The following is a 15,935-nucleotide window of genomic DNA, read 5'->3' on the forward strand; positions in this document are numbered from 1 at the left end:
ATGTCGGTATGCTGTATAATGCATTACTAAACTGATTGTTATCCTTGACTTTGGAGTGGTTCAGTCTTTCTTATATATCAATGTAAGAAGGTATATTAATCATCAAAGATACCCGTTCATAGTAGTCGATTTGCTATATGAACTACAATGTATGACGGTGTGACGTCATCCTGTAGTTCGTTAAACCCAGAATAAGGATGAAGGAATATTAATGAGTCCCACTTTAAATACCATCGATTGTGGTAACTATTAAGCATAGTGATGGCTTTGAGGGGGCTTAAGATCAGTGTTTTTGGTACTGTTCGTTACATAAAGAAAAAAGCGGCGCGGAACTACAAATGGTGACTTCTGGACGTCATTTTGTAGTTCTAAGCATCTATGAGTCCTACTTTAAGTACCCTTGATTGTGGTAACCCTTAGGCATAGTGATGGCTCTGAGGAGGCGTACGATTTGTGTTTTCGGCACTGCTCGATAAATAAAGCAAAAAAGCTGTGCGGAACTACAAACGGTGACGTCTTGACGTCATTTTGTAGTTCCAAGCGTCTCTGCAGCCCAGAGATGAGGCGGCGCCTATGGGAATGGTGGCAATCTTTTCACGAGTAAATAGCAAATACTGGGTAAGCGATACATCGGGTGTGCTAACAGTTTGAGCAAATACTAGATAGCGTGTCTCAAGCACAGCCTTTTAGAAACCTGCCTAAATATATGCCAAGTGCGTTTTGAAGAAAGTAGTTCCCGACTGTGGAGATAAATACGCTGTTCCCTTTCCGATCGGTGCCTCCCCCAAGTCTCAGGATTGAGCTTGAGGCACGAACGGAGAGGTAAGGCCCTAGTACTTTTGAGAACATAATTGAGCCTATAGAACTAGTGTAATGGGTTCTAAAGGACACAGAAGGACTGCAAATGGGCAAGCACGGAATATTCATTTAGATAATGACACTAGTACATGATTGCCTAGAACATCATTGGTAGGCACGATGAGACTAGTAGAAATGTAGCACATGCTGATGGTTGTTTATCACCATTTACTACCATCTATATAAAAAATATCGAGGTGGGATACCTTGAGACTGTGGGAGTACTATGCGAGATGATTCTCTTCCTGTTAACTAAATGGAGGAAGATGACATATACAACAGAAGGGATTGGGGGACACTATTGGAACGGCTTATATAGTAGCCTCATGTGGTCTCTGCCCTTGGTCTGCTTCTTTTCTATCCATAGAGCGGGGCCTCGTAGACCTGAGCACGGTCCAGGTGAGGTGAGGTGAGGTCCTTTCCCCTGTCATAAGGGGTGAGCAAAAATGTATCATTTACTTAAAAAGTGTATAGGGAAGCACACATGTTTGTGGAAAGAGCGAACACTGTTACATGACACTAACAATAATGTTTATATTGTTTCCATAGATTCATACACTCCAATGATACGGAGGATTAGTGTATTACGATTGATACAGGTTGTATTGTTTCCAACCTTCATTATTATTTTTATGATTTTTGATTTGGTCACAAGAGTATTCGATAGCAGTTGCAACATTTAGAGAGCAGAGGCCCTGATGAAAGCCGAGGGTTTGATTGCCCGTTAGGCAGAAACATGTTGGCCCCTTTTTAGACAGATATTTGTTGATACTGTCTTCTTTGCACTGTTCTGTTTTTTAATTAGGGGATGTGTTCGGCTAAGGAATAAAGTTTGTGTATTGAGGACACATCATCCTATTTTAATTTCACCACATTTGTTTATGTTGCACATAGTTTTTTCATCATTTTCACAACCATCAAAGATTAACTATCAGAGGGCGGTTCATAGAAACTGTGGACCAAATCCAATACTATCAACCAATTGTGTGGCATTTGGTCTCTATGATCAAGGGACGAGCCTATTCACAAATTGGATGGCCAGATGATATGACTGATCATTAGGGGCCAGATGTAGGAGAGCAAATACCGGTCGGTAACGGTCGAATTCGGCCGTTACCGACCGGTATTTAGGATTCGGCATGTAGGGGCCATCATTTTACAGAATCGGTAAAGTTACCGAATCGATAAATTTACCGATTCGGTAAAATACCGAATCGGTAATTTTACCGATTCGGTAAATCCACATGTAGGTGTCACTCCTAAGAGTGCCACAGGCCCTTAAGAGTCGGTATTTTACCACCCAATCCTATTGGGTGGTAAAATACCGAATTCAGGTGTGCATGCACATCTGTGCATGCACACCTGTGCCATGTGACACACAGACATGCCCTTAGGGCATGCATGTGTGCCACATGTTTCACGTGCCTGTATTCGGGGTGCTAGAGGGTGTCAAAGTGACAACCCTGCACCCTTGCAGGATTCGGTATTTACCCATTCGGTAAATACCGAATCGGTATTGCCCATTGATTCCTATGGGCTTCAAGGCCCATAGGAATCAATGGGCAATACCGAATGTTACCGATTCGGTAATTGAAAGAAAAAAAAATTCCTACATCTCCCAACTTATAATTTACCGATTCATAAATACCGAATCTGTAAAATTCGGTATTTATGAATCGGTAAATTAGAATTACCTACATCTGGCCCTAGATCTTTTTTGATGGTAATCCACAATCTGATGGTATGGATTTTGTCAACCAGTTTGGGAATATATTTTGTGTCTGTTTGGTCTTACCCCTTTTTTGTCAAATTGGTAGTTGTTCCCTGTTTTGAGGATGTCCTGTGGTGACTTGGGTACCCTTTGACTTTATAGTCTTCAATGACACTCTAGCCAGAACAGCTGGCCTCTAGGCTCACTCAAGTGACACTAGTTTGTGCTACTGGGCTACTGCCTGTGGTTTATTTATTTATTTTGAAGTTGTATAAAGGCATTGGAGCACTTTACACGAGCCCCAGGTACATTACACAAGGACACACTCATTTTTTCTTTGGTAGGCACGGGGAGATTAAATGATTTGCCTAGAATCACAGGATGATGAGCAGTTTTCTAGTTCCTAGAGTCACAATAGGCCTGTAGGTCCACTCTCACACAGTGAATAATCTAAGAAAATCAAGTGAATTTCCCTTCAGTTCATTGGCAACATTCCCAATGTTATTGGTTTCTTCTGTAGATCTAATGTAATTGAAGGTCATTGATAGGGTTTTGTGGTACAACAAATGATGCCAAACAAGAACATTTATTATATATATATATGACTCCTTACAAAGTCTCAAACATAAACCAGGCCTTCATTTGTAAGGAAGAATTTGAATCAATTTATATACAAAAATAATTTAAAAAATTGATTCAACACCAGAGCATATATTAACACAGACAGCCACAATGCAGGGATGATGTACAGGTGAAATTTCTGGAGCAGATTGGATGACCAGGTTCCTAAGAGTTATTTGTGCGTACTGATTGATCTAGGGAAAGAGAGTTTCTTAGATGAAAGTATAAAGGAGATCTTTACTTACACATAACTAAAAGATCTAAAAACAGTACTTGTCATTGAAATAAGATACTTTTTTAATTAAACTCAATTGCGATAAAATCCTGGCAAATAATTCATTTCATGTTACAAATTATGATCCAGATTCAGAAAGTGATGGATAGAAATGTTCCAATGTTCCAATCTTCTAAACCAGCCTTTTGTTTTTGTTCTAAATATTTTATTATTTTCTCAGAGACAGTACGAAACAGAAAGCATGTGATACATACATACATACATACATGAAGTCTACTAGAAAATGCTAATGTCAGTAATGATATACATTGCTGAATACAATCTAGTCTGGGACAATGATAGGATCAAATTATTCTTAAGGAGGTTGGTGGAGATTTTGGTCAGGCAGAGTCCAATAAGGGGGGTGTGCTCGAGTTTTGGAAGTGTTTGGACCAACATTTCTGAATGGGTGGAATTGGGGTGGACACGTGGCCACCCTTAGTGGCTTGTTGGATAAATTCGAACAGAGTTGGGGGTTTGAGAGGGGCCGATTTGGAGATTTTAGATTTGATTTTCAGAAAATAGTAAACATCCATGTTGGTAAGGGAGTATTTCTCCTGTATCGAAGCAAAACTAAGGAGGTTACTGTCAGCAAATAGATCGAACACCAGGTTCATGTATTTTGCTGCTCATATGGGACTTATTATAGCCGCATTTACGGAAGCGATATTTGTATTATTCCACAATGATCGAGCCATAGATTTGGTGAGATTAGAGGCTAGATACATAACTAGTATTCACAAAGAACGGATCATGTCAATGAAAATACGACTAGAGAGGGGAAGAGTTATATTAGACAGTGTGAGAGAGTGAGAGTCGCAGGTAATGATTAGGGTGCAATGAGATGCAGTTTGAGCATTACATTAGCCATGGTACTAATGCATAGGGGTTAGTGTCTAACCAAGAAATGCAGTGTGATACTTATACCAGTTAGGAAGTCAACATTCCCCCTTTTACATAAGGCCTGGTATACACAAACATTCCTTCTTGATTCGTCATTACAATGTCACATGCTCAATTCCGTCTCTGGCAACACCTGGAGTCCCGCATTTTGTGCCAGGACACTTGCAGGGACACAGTATAAATTGCAGAGGCATAGCACATTTTGCACAGGTGCGGCTTAGTTTGGGGAGTATGGGCTTTTCTTTTTCTTTGTGCCGAAGCAGATGGAAAAAATTCTTTGTGGGTCTTTTTTATCCTTTCATCTTAAAGATTTGTCTATAAAGCATCCGAAGCCCATATTATAGAAAAACATGTATGCACAATTGTTTTTGAAATGGCCAAACATGTTAAGCTTTACATCCGCAGAAATGTAACAGAGACCTGAGGTGCATGCTAAATGCTGCATCAGTTTTGCAACTTAAAATAAATGTAAATTTTTCACTTTGACTTCTTGTCACACTAACAAAATCCCTAAAAGCGTGTGTGTATATACATTGTACCAGCACAGTAGATGACTGACTAAGATAAAATCACCTACATAAACAAGAATGGAATGCCACAGAAGCCCAGCACTCTATCCAAGACAGTAACACAGCACTTACCACATTGTACAATCCAATGCACCAGCGTTCAAACAAAATCTGTCCAGAAAATCCATTTACGAATGCAAACCAAAGCTGAAAAAAAGAAAAGAGGGGATCAGGATTTCAGACAGTAAAAGGAAATATGTATATGAAAAATAGTTTGGAATGCAAAGCACCAGCTGGACCCAGCTGTTTAAAGTACTCTAACAGCAAAAAATGGACACTTCTGCTGGTATTAAGTATTTTTTTCAACAGCTTGTTTAAATCACAGTAAATCAAAAAATTGGGTCGCAGTTTTTGCAAAATGTTCATCATCCCTCTGGAAACATAAATCACATCTAAATGTAAGTTGTTTGTTGTATATTCTGAAAAGGGGTGTTAGCAACAATAGAGTACATTCATACTATGTCACCTTGTTTCCTTTCTATGACATGATTTACAGAGCTTTTGCCTATTAAATCATAACAAAAGTGGCATTATCTGATTTTCTAATTTAATGAACTGGGGAAAACAAGTATATTGTTATGCTATGATTATTTGTTCTGCATTCTGTCCATCAATTGTTGTTTTTGCATTAGTCACCCCGAGTTGGATGGGTATGCTCAGACGTGAGTCCCATGCTCTCCACACCACTGGAGTCATGCTATCCAGGCTGATGACGGCTGATAGCCAGAAACCGGTCCTTGGATGCTTGATTCCGGTCCAGGAAAGACATGGCTTGGCAGTTCGGGCTGGACTGTTCCCAAGAGTCACAGGGCCAAGGCTGATTTGCATATGGCCATGTCTGACCTGGGGTGGTGTGGAGTGCAAAAAACGATGGATTTAGGCCCAGATCTCTGTAATGGGGTGAATGTATGACATTGTTCTGCATTCTGTCCATCAATTGTTGTTTTTGCATTTGTCACCCCGAGTGGAATGGGTATGCTCAGACGTGAGTCCCATGCTCTCCACACCACTGGAGTCAAGCTATCCAGGCTGATGACCGCTGATAGCCAGAAACCGGTCCTTGGATGCTTGATTCCGGTCCAGGCAAGACATGGCTTGGCAGTTCGGGCTGGACTGTTCCCATGAGGCACAGGGTCAAGGCTGATTTGCATATGGCCATGTCTGACCTGGGGTGGAGTGGAGTGCAAAAAAACGATGGATTTAGGCCCAGATCTCTGTACTGGGGTGAATGTATGACATTGTTTTGCATTCTGTCCATCAATTGTTGTTTTTGCATGTGTCACCCCGAGTGGGATGGGTATGCTCAGACGTGTGTCCCATGCTCTCCACACCACTGGAGTCAAGCTATCCAGGCTGATGACCGCTGATAGCCAGAAACCGGTCCTTGGATGCTTGATTCCGGTCCAGGAAAGACATGGCTTGGCAGTTCGGGCTGGACTGTTCCCATGAGGCACAGGGTCAAGGCTGATTGGCATATGGCCATGTCTGACCTGGGGTGGTGTGGAGTGCAAAAAAACGATGGATTTAGGCCCAGATCTCTGTACTGGGGTGAATGTATGACATTGTTCTGCATTCTGTCCATCAATTGTTGTTTTTGCATTTGTCACCCCGAGTGGGATGGGTATGCTCAGACGTGAGTCCCATGCTCTCCACACCACTGGAGTCAAGCTATCCAGCCTGATTACGGCTGATAGCCAGAAACCTGTCCTTGGATGCTTGATTCCGGTCCAGGAAAGACATGGCTTGGCAGTTCGGGCTGGACTGTTACCCATGAGGCACAGGGTCAAGGCTGATTTGCATATGGCCATGTCTGACCTGGGGTGGTGTGGAGTGCAAAAAAACGATGGATTTAGGCCCAGATCTCTGTACTGGGGTGAATGTATGACATTGTTCTGCATTCTGTCCATCAATTGTTGTTTTTGCATGATTATTTGTATAGCACACATTCTTCTAATATTATGGCCTCGTAGCACTTTCAGTGGCATAACGTGTCTGGGTATCCTATAAAAGGCCAACGCCAGCACTCTCAACATCAATATCCTTTGATGTGAATCCATTTGAAGATATTCTACTGGAAACGTAAGCTCACAAATTTCACAGATCCAGGTATTGCATATCCTCCTTGCACTCTTATTCAAAATGTCAACTATTTATTTTGCAATTGTTTCTTATAGTTTATTCACTTTTTATTTTACACAAACAGCAACCAACACGTGTTTCACAGAGATCCGTTTCATTAGGTGTTATCTATGTTACTCTCCACTGACTGATATGAGTGTTGTTTGTTTTTTATGTCAATTAAGTATCCTACGCTCTAATTTAGGCTCTAACTTAATGGGCTAGTAATGTCTTTTTACTTTAAGAATCCAATAACTATTCACAGCTTCTTAAATAAGTGACCGTTATCTTTAGGCAACAATAACTCTCCAAAGCAGCTCCTCTTTGGATCGCCATGGATGTGTGACACTTGCGAGCTTCCTGATGTAAATGGGAACTGTTTTGGAGAGCTATTAAGGTCTAAACCTAGGGTCAAGCAGGCATTCTCCAGTTCACTCCAGACTTGCTCATCAAGAGGTTGTAGGGATTTACAGAAACTCCCATTTCGTTACCGACCGCTGCACAAGCTTCAATAGAGAAATGGGAGTTTGCCGTCGCATCGTAATTGCGGTTTCGGGATCGCCGACCGGAGGTCAATCTGTTCCGCAACCGCAGAGATGTCAGTCGGAGGCAACTCCGACAGACATCAAAAAGAGGCCCTAAGAACTTAAAAGCACTTCAATACCTCGCTTAGAGTAGTAAGCAATATACTAATATCCATATCAGAAACAGATTCTCTGAATTTCCACTCAGGAGTAAGCTCACTACCATCTCCACTTCGTTGCTACAGCTTTCAGGATTCTCTCCCTGTCTCTACCTTTATCATGCATAAAATGGCAGATCTTAAAGTCATCTATGCAGATCTCCAACATTCATACCTCCTATAAAGGCTTGCCCTGCTTCATCACCATAATTCAAGTGGGTGCCATTCTGCTGAAACTAGTGTTGAAACGAACGGGACAGAAAGTCACAACTAAGGAAATGCAGAATTAAGTGGTGCCTCAAGCTGACTCAATTTAAACCTGCATGACTATCACGTACAACACATTGGTAAGTGCTGTGTCGCAAGACAAGATAGACAATCATGCAGGACACAACAACACTTCCCATTTAATTGAAAAACAAAGACATACTCTTCCAACCACACACCAGTACGCGTTTTGGAAACTATACAATACTATACTTGCACTAAAGTTTTTCTGAGATCATTCAACCATATTTTGCAAATATTCTGGTAGTACAGTAAAAGATTTTATAAATGGACCGTATTGATTGATTGAAATTAGGATCAATAATTGGATCTTAAGATAGTAACTTTTTAGATGCAGGAGTAAAATCCTGGGATTCACACATTAAACAATAGTTTGCTGCCCACACGAAGGCAAAGAGAAGTAAATTTCAAGATTTGTCGAAGCAATCGTGATGTTGGCCAATCAATTAAAGAGATCAAACGCAGTGCTAATTGATCAGCACAAGATAATGCAAAGGGTATAAAGATATTGCATGTAAAGGGAAAGGACGCACACCACATAATTGGCAACATTCCTAATGGTATTGGCTGTTTATGTATATCTATATTAAAATAGGTTGTTAATTGAGTTTCGTGGTCCAACTAATGAGACCACACAAGAACATTTATTATCTTTATAAGCCTCATTTTAAACACTCAAACATGAAACAGGCCCTCATTTGTAGTGCAGAACTGTTCAATAATTTATTTACAAAAATAATTTAAAAAAAGATTGATTCAACAATGCCCGAGCATAAATTAACACATACAGCAACAAAGCAGGAAATTTAGGAACCCCCCAAAAATATAAGGTATGTTTTTTTTTTTAAACATGAGAGTTAAAGCATAACATATTTTCAGAAAAGAAAAAAAAGGAAAATTCATCCTAATGTCACGTAGGGAAAGAAGAATTTCTTGAAAATCAGAGGATAATCCATTAAGACCAGAGCATAACCAGAAATTGCTCCTCTTATGGCCGATTTCATGGCATTATTTTCCAATTGGTTTGTCATTTCTGGTCATTCATAAATCACTGAAGATAATCAGATTTTGCAGATGGTGGTGAAGCATAGTCCTAAAGCACAGGCAGACAGCCTTATCATAACCAGGGTGCCCAAAGACAGCAAGTAGTAGTATTTAAAGAGTGGAAGGACAGGGTCAGTGTTGTAGGACAATTTAACAAGCTTCTCCACTACATGAAAAAAAGCTGTTGGAATGTGATAATTTGGAATTAGATTGCGGCTGTCGCCCCATCAGACCTAGCTCTCTAATGATACTACCTCGTCTTCAGGAACATCTTAGCAGACCACATCTTCCTCTTTAATGAGGGCAGCAATGGGATGCAAGAGACCATCTGTACAAAAAAGACAAAGACTGTCTAGGCAAAAAGGAATTTTGCAGGCACATGCTCAAAAGCAAGTTCCGTTATGCTCATAATCTGTTTGAATAAAAGAAAAAAATCTCAAGGATGTGTTCAGTGAGTCATGTTGATTGGCTAAAATAGTATTTAGAAGAAAACTGATAAGATCGGTACACTTTTGATAAACCATAACACAGTGCTTAGACCGTGCACTTTTATTGGGCAGGGTAGCAAGCCATTCTGGACTGCATAGATTTAGTAAGCAGATCATATGTTGACATTAAATGAAGCATCCATAAGTCAGTTGCTTGCATCGCATCTCAAACCCAAATATTGGGCATAATTTAATACTTCAACTTCTCTAAAATGGGGCAGTGATCTTTACTATTGCTAAAAACAACACTTTTTCTTTGAGCATATTTAACAAGTTCTACAACGTTAGATGATTTCTGGTACTGATGATGGGGAACCAGACAGAGTTAAGCTCACATATTCAGGCAAGTGATCTATCTCCTTGTCCTTTACAGCCGAATATTAAAGAGTACAGTGATACAGAAAGCAAGAACGCCCGACTTCCCTCCCTTGAGAGGATGAGTATCTTCAGAAAATATTACTGTTGCATGTCCTGGGAGTCTGCCGTGCAGACAGAATCCTGCACTGGTTTTCTAAACCTGCTACGAACCTATTTGTGCTTCTGAGAATGTTATGGCTTCCAGGGAGAGTTCTGTTGAGATGACCTCATTTTTAAATATGTACTTTCTGTCAGCATTTGTTTGAAAAACATATTGATTCAGGTTAAGAGTTGGAACATAAATTACTTTCAATGAAATGCAAATTCTGAGGTATTTTTCTAGGATGGATTTCAAGGTTCATGGCAAGACTTCAATTCCTTCTCAGCCTGTACGTCATTACTTTTGTAATACTGTCAAAGAGATCAAAACATGCATGTTTTATTCTTGTTTTACAAGATTATCGTCTTCTTTCAGCTTTCTTGCCAAACACTAGTTTTACTAATCATTTTGAGGGGATACCGCATTGCTGATCGATAATTTGCCAAATATATTGATTTGTTTGATATTTTCAGGGACAGTCATCAACACAACATAACTGTATTAGATCCGGAGACAGTTTAAATATTTTTATTTATTGAGTTTTATATAGCGCTGGCTAGACCCGGAGGTGTCAGAGCGCTTTACATGAGAAAGAAACATTGTTTCTGAGCATGGTTACAAAGTTACATCAGTACTACATGAGTACAAAAGCATAGCATAAACATTAGGGAAAAAATAGGCAAGGGGAGGGAAGATTAGGGGAGAAAAGAAATGAATAGGGGAGGTAGCCGGAGAATAATGGAGGGAAGAGGAGGGGGAGGGTGTAGGAGGCACAAAGGGGAGGTGAGGAAAAAGTGTCCGCTGGGTAGGTGTCGGCGGAGGGGTGAACCAGAGCCAAACTCATCTATAGCTGGGTGGGACAGCTCCACTGGTCATAGGTCAAAGGTTGCTCAGGCACCGCAGTACATACACAAAGGTTATAGTTTCCGCCTAGGGTGGCTAAGTCCAAAAGTTCCAACGAGCGCGCTGGTCACTGTATACGGTGCTGTGCTCCCAGCGGTAATGGGATAAAAACCCAGACTTCTGCTGTGCGAGACTCCCTTGTCGCTGTGGACTTTCTCGGGGGGGTCTCTGAGACTCTAGGGCATAAATGTTGGATCCCTCCCCAACTTTGGAAAGGGGCCCACTCATGTGATACAACCAAAGGAGAGACTTTAGATCGAATATGGTTCTATGCTGGTTAATACTCCCGCTTATCAAAAACATACTTGGGTACAAGTTCTTCTCGGACATGCAAAATCTGGGACACACTCCCAAATGGGATAAAGATTATCAACAATCGGTAAAAGTAGTCAACGGAAATAAAGACCTAGCTTGTAGAAACTTTTCAATGTCATGATTGAGCAGCATTTAGAATGATGTTTGATTTAGAAAATGTCCAGAAAAGTTTCAGCATGATTATAAATAATGTTTTTCTTATAGGTCTGGTGACAAGATTTTAAATTGGATTCCTGGAAGGCATGTTGTATTTAATTTATAACAATGCTATGCTGTATAGTGGGTGCATGTAGACAAATATTTATGCATGTACAAAAAGATTTAACTGTGATGCATAGATAGAGCTCCTATGCTTGCACATTATGATACTATGGCTCCTTATTTTCGGATTGCGCACTTTTGGTGCAACAGTGTAGTTTTTTGTTTCTTGTATACAAGGTCAATTATATTCCTATGGTTATGTCCACGGTGGAGAAAGGCAATGTAATGGGAGAGGAATATGAGAAGTTAGGACCCTTTTAGTAGTGACAATGGTTTCCTCTGCGTTTGATTGTAAAAAATAATTTTTCCTGAATGTATTCATTCCATCCAGCCTCGATATAAATAGTTTAGCAGAGGAAATCTGCATCTTCAGGTCAAACCATCATGAATGCACTAGCTCCCTCCCTGAAGCTCCAGGGAAAGTAACGAAGATTTTTGCAAGAAAACTCACCTCCTCCCATCAGCCTAAGATCAATAATTCCTATTCGAGGATTCTATACAAGTGAGTACAAATATCCTTGTAGTCAGACATGTAAACATTACTTCCAACTTCAGACTATTATGGTGCCTAAGAAGACTAAGTGGGTTCCTCATATACCAAGACTATTCCATCCAATTTACAACATCCACAAATTACTTTATGTATACAAATTGAGTCTGCCTGATATAGGACAAAATAATGCATGATTTCGAGACTAACACCCACTTTTATAAAAAAAATCTACATTTAGAGAACAACATTAATAGATAAGGGATAGATCAGACACACAGCAATGCTCTTCTGATACAAAATACTATGATTGTTTTTATTACTAGAGGAAAGACCTCTGCAAAAAGAGTCAAAGGTAGTGTGTTAGTAGAGGAAGGGAAGCAGCGTAACACACAGTAGAAAGAAAGGTATGGAGAGATAGGAAAGAAATATAAAGAAAGACCGGAAATAGAGATAGCCCAAAAGAGAAAGAGTAATAGAGAGTAGTGGAATACAGAGGAAGGAGGGAATTAAGAGGAGATGAGTACAGAGATAGAGGGCATTTTTCAGAAAAGAGGGTATAGGAGAGTAGAGATGATGAATGAGATCAGGAGACTTTGAGGGGATGGAGAGAGGAAGAAAAATAGGAGATGGAGAGCAGGCAAGAGAAAATTGCCTGGAGAGAGGGAAAGAAAAAGAAAGATGAGATAGGGAGGAATAGTGTGCGAGAGATGAGACAGTACGATATATTCTCTCTCTCTCTCTCGCTCTCTCTACATATATATATATATATATATATATATACACACATATAAATATATGTCAGTAAATGCTCCAACCAGGGAAAGAAGAAGCGGAAGCCCAGAGGAGAACAGGAAAGGCAGCCTTTATTCACCCGGTCACAGAACTGATGGCGGCGAATGCATTTCGGCGTGTGCCTTCGTCAGCGCCCAGCATCAGCATGACTCATAGTTCTTCCCTGTTGCCGTTAATGTGGTGTGCAAAGTTCGCCCCTCCCCATAGTTAATACCACTCAGCTGGTACAGTCCGTTCTCCATTCTCCGGACTGCAACTCCCAGGATGCCTTGTCATACAGGTAACCCAACATGGTGAGTTGAATCTGTGGGGGGTTAAGTTGTAAAAGCCGAATGCACTGGTTATGCAGGGTGAGATGACATGTTGCAGTTTCCCGAGTTCACTTAGACTCCCCTCGAGTCTCCTCATACTGCCACAGCCTCCCGCGTCAAAGTCAATAGTACAGGGACAGAACTGCGGCTGCAGAATGCCCACGAGGGAGGTAAAATACCTCCACTGTTCCTCTCCTCTGGTGCGGGTGGCGGGAAAAGGACTGTTCCATACCTGGAACGAAGGAAAATTGCCGTGAAGCAGACCAGTAGAAGTCCAAACCCAAAGCGTGGCAGGGGCTATCCAAAGTGCGTTACTGGAAACCGCACGGTAAAATGTCAGTAAATGCTCCAACCAGGGAAAGAAGAAGCGGAAGCCCAGAGGAGAGCAGGAAAGGCAGCCTTTATTCACCCGGTCACAGAACTGATGGCGGCGAATGCATTTCGGCGTGTGTCTTCGTCAGATATCCACAATCGAGAGAAAATAGATGCACACCATCATCTGTGCAGAAAGTTTACTGTATAGCCTCATGACGGGTGTCGACAGTCAGCACGGTCTTCATCAAATACATGGATACAGAAAGTGCTAGTGTTTATACAATATCGTGAAAACAAATGAAAGCCATACTTTGGTATGAGTGAGTATGAGATTGTGGGGATTGTCATTCAACTTCTCCACAAAGTTTATGCCCTCCTTTTCGGTGCCTTCATATGATGAACAGGAGACTCATACCATCAGTGGAACCATGGCTGAATATCTCAATGTTATAAATGAGATTATCAATGAAGCCATACACTAGTCTTTTCCATAAGCCCTCGGGAGGGAACCACCTCCTTCATGCCCTCAGCAGCCACCCGGCCACCCTTAAATGGAGTATGCCATATGGCGAGCTGTTGAGGGCTAAATACAACTGCAACATCGAGAAGGCATACCTCATAGAGCAGACCACCGTGGTCAAGAGATTTAAAGAAAGGGGTTATGGCATGTGGGTCCCCAACATAGCCATAGACAAGGTCAAGACTGTAACAAGGGAAAACACTCTGTTTGATAACACCACAGAGAGGGACACCGATGCAAAGACAAACCTCAGAGTGGCCACCACGTTTAATAACAATTCCAAGGATATCTGGCCCAAAATTGGGAAATACTTAAAAGTGACCCAGTTATAGGACAGTCCATTCATGATAGACGTAGCATTTCCTACAGGGAAGGACGCAGATTGAGGGATATACTAACCCATAGTGACATCACACTTACAACACATTCCTGGGACCACAATTTACAGGTCCTTTTTTCATGCAGGAATTGCAAGACCTGTAGGAGGAGTACCGTGAAGAAAGAATATTCTACTCCCAGGCCAGGGCGTAGTAGGAAAATCACAAAGTTCCTCACTTGTATCTCCACTTTCGTGATATACATCTTACAATGCCCGTGCCATCTGAGGTATGTTGGCAGTACCACACGCATGGTCAAAAAGAGAGTGCTCAAACATATGAGAGCAATCACGAACAGAGATCCCTATTACCCTGTAACAAGACACTTTAAAAAAAGACACTAAATTGACAGTTCTCTTCTTATTTTGTTTGCCATTGAGCAAATTCCCCACAATTACAGGGGTGGGGACAGGACACTAAAACGAAGGAAGAAAGAATCGAGGTGCATTCTGGCCTTAGAAACCAAGAGCCCCAGAGGGCTTAATATAGATGAAGAAGTCTGGGTACACTTGTAGGATGAATAATGCTTATTTTTTTTATTTTTTTTTGCTTCTTTGGCCCCTTCCTATGTCTTGATTATGACATGATCTTTCTGCCATTGTGATTTCCCTTTGTTGTTTTTTATGCTACTTAACTCTTTGGTATATATTTTTAACTGATTCTTGATTTGTTCTTCCTTCCAGCAGGAAAGGAAGGGGTCGTCGATTGTGAAGTGCCAAGGCAGCTGGACAGATTCCCCATGCCTTTTAATTATCTGCATGGTTCTGGTGGTACACTACATATATAAGGACACTTTCACTCTATTTTAATTGTGCACAGTGATTTTGTCTTCCCATGTGTCAGTCATGAACTTTATGGTTCTGTGAGGTATGCTGGGTTCATAACCCCACACACTTGGGCTTGATTGAATTTTTCCTGACTACCCTTGCACTCATATTCCAGCCTTACAGAAGCCTTGGCCCACTGACTCCTTCTTGCCCTTAATGCACACATGCTTCAGTTCGTTTTGGCTTGTTGGCAAGACTCCCTCCATTTCCCCCATTTGGAGAGGTTTCTCACCTTTCCCAGTAACCCAGCATGACACTTATCTCATATATATATATATATAGTAAGTAAGTAAGTAAGTAAGTAAGTAAAACTTTATTCGGGATTCATTTTCCATGAATTACCATAAAAGCATTATTACATTTCATTTACAGACATTTTTTTTAAAAAGGAAAACCTTTTCAGATCGTTACAATTTACAAGTAAAACAGTTTAGCTATTGTAATTATGAAAATTGACCCTTGTCTTAAAAATACATTTTAGGAAGGTACTGACGACTTTACAAATATATTCTGAGCTTAAAAATTGTAACCTCAACATTGCAGGGCGACATTTACGAAGTCCAAAAGTTTTCAGCAATGGGGTTAAAAAAAGTCTTCGATGGACAGAATAATATTTACAAAACAAAACCGTATGTATTGTTGACTGCTCAGATATTCCATCACAAGGACAGGGGATTAAACTCTCGTCCCAGCTATTTCTATTTGGGAATGCTACTATCCTGTGAAAGATGTTCAATCTGAATCTTGTTAGTAAGAATTGTTCGAACTGCGAGACAACATAGGTTAGGTATGGTTCCATCTCAATAGT

At 40.8% G+C, this 15,935-nt stretch overlaps 1 protein-coding gene across 2 annotated transcripts in view; it reads right to left on the minus strand.

The window, feature by feature from the left end:
- Positions 1-15,935, minus strand: part of ATP8A2 (ATPase phospholipid transporting 8A2) — a 1,791,179-nt gene that overhangs the window by 555,232 nt on the left and 1,220,012 nt on the right. For both annotated transcript variants that reach the window (XR_013599395.1, XM_078655985.1), the window contains exon 27: positions 5,009-5,083. Coding sequence is in view for 1 of the 2 variants with exons in the window: in XM_078655985.1 (XP_078512111.1) it covers positions 5,009-5,083 (75 nt within the window). In the remaining variant the exon portion in view is untranslated. The remainder of the gene's footprint in view (positions 1-5,008; positions 5,084-15,935) is intronic.

The sequence above is a fragment of the Lissotriton helveticus genome, chromosome 8 (assembly GCF_964261635.1).
Source record: "Lissotriton helveticus chromosome 8, aLisHel1.1, whole genome shotgun sequence".
NCBI classification, from domain to species: Eukaryota; Metazoa; Chordata; class Amphibia; order Caudata; family Salamandridae; genus Lissotriton; species Lissotriton helveticus.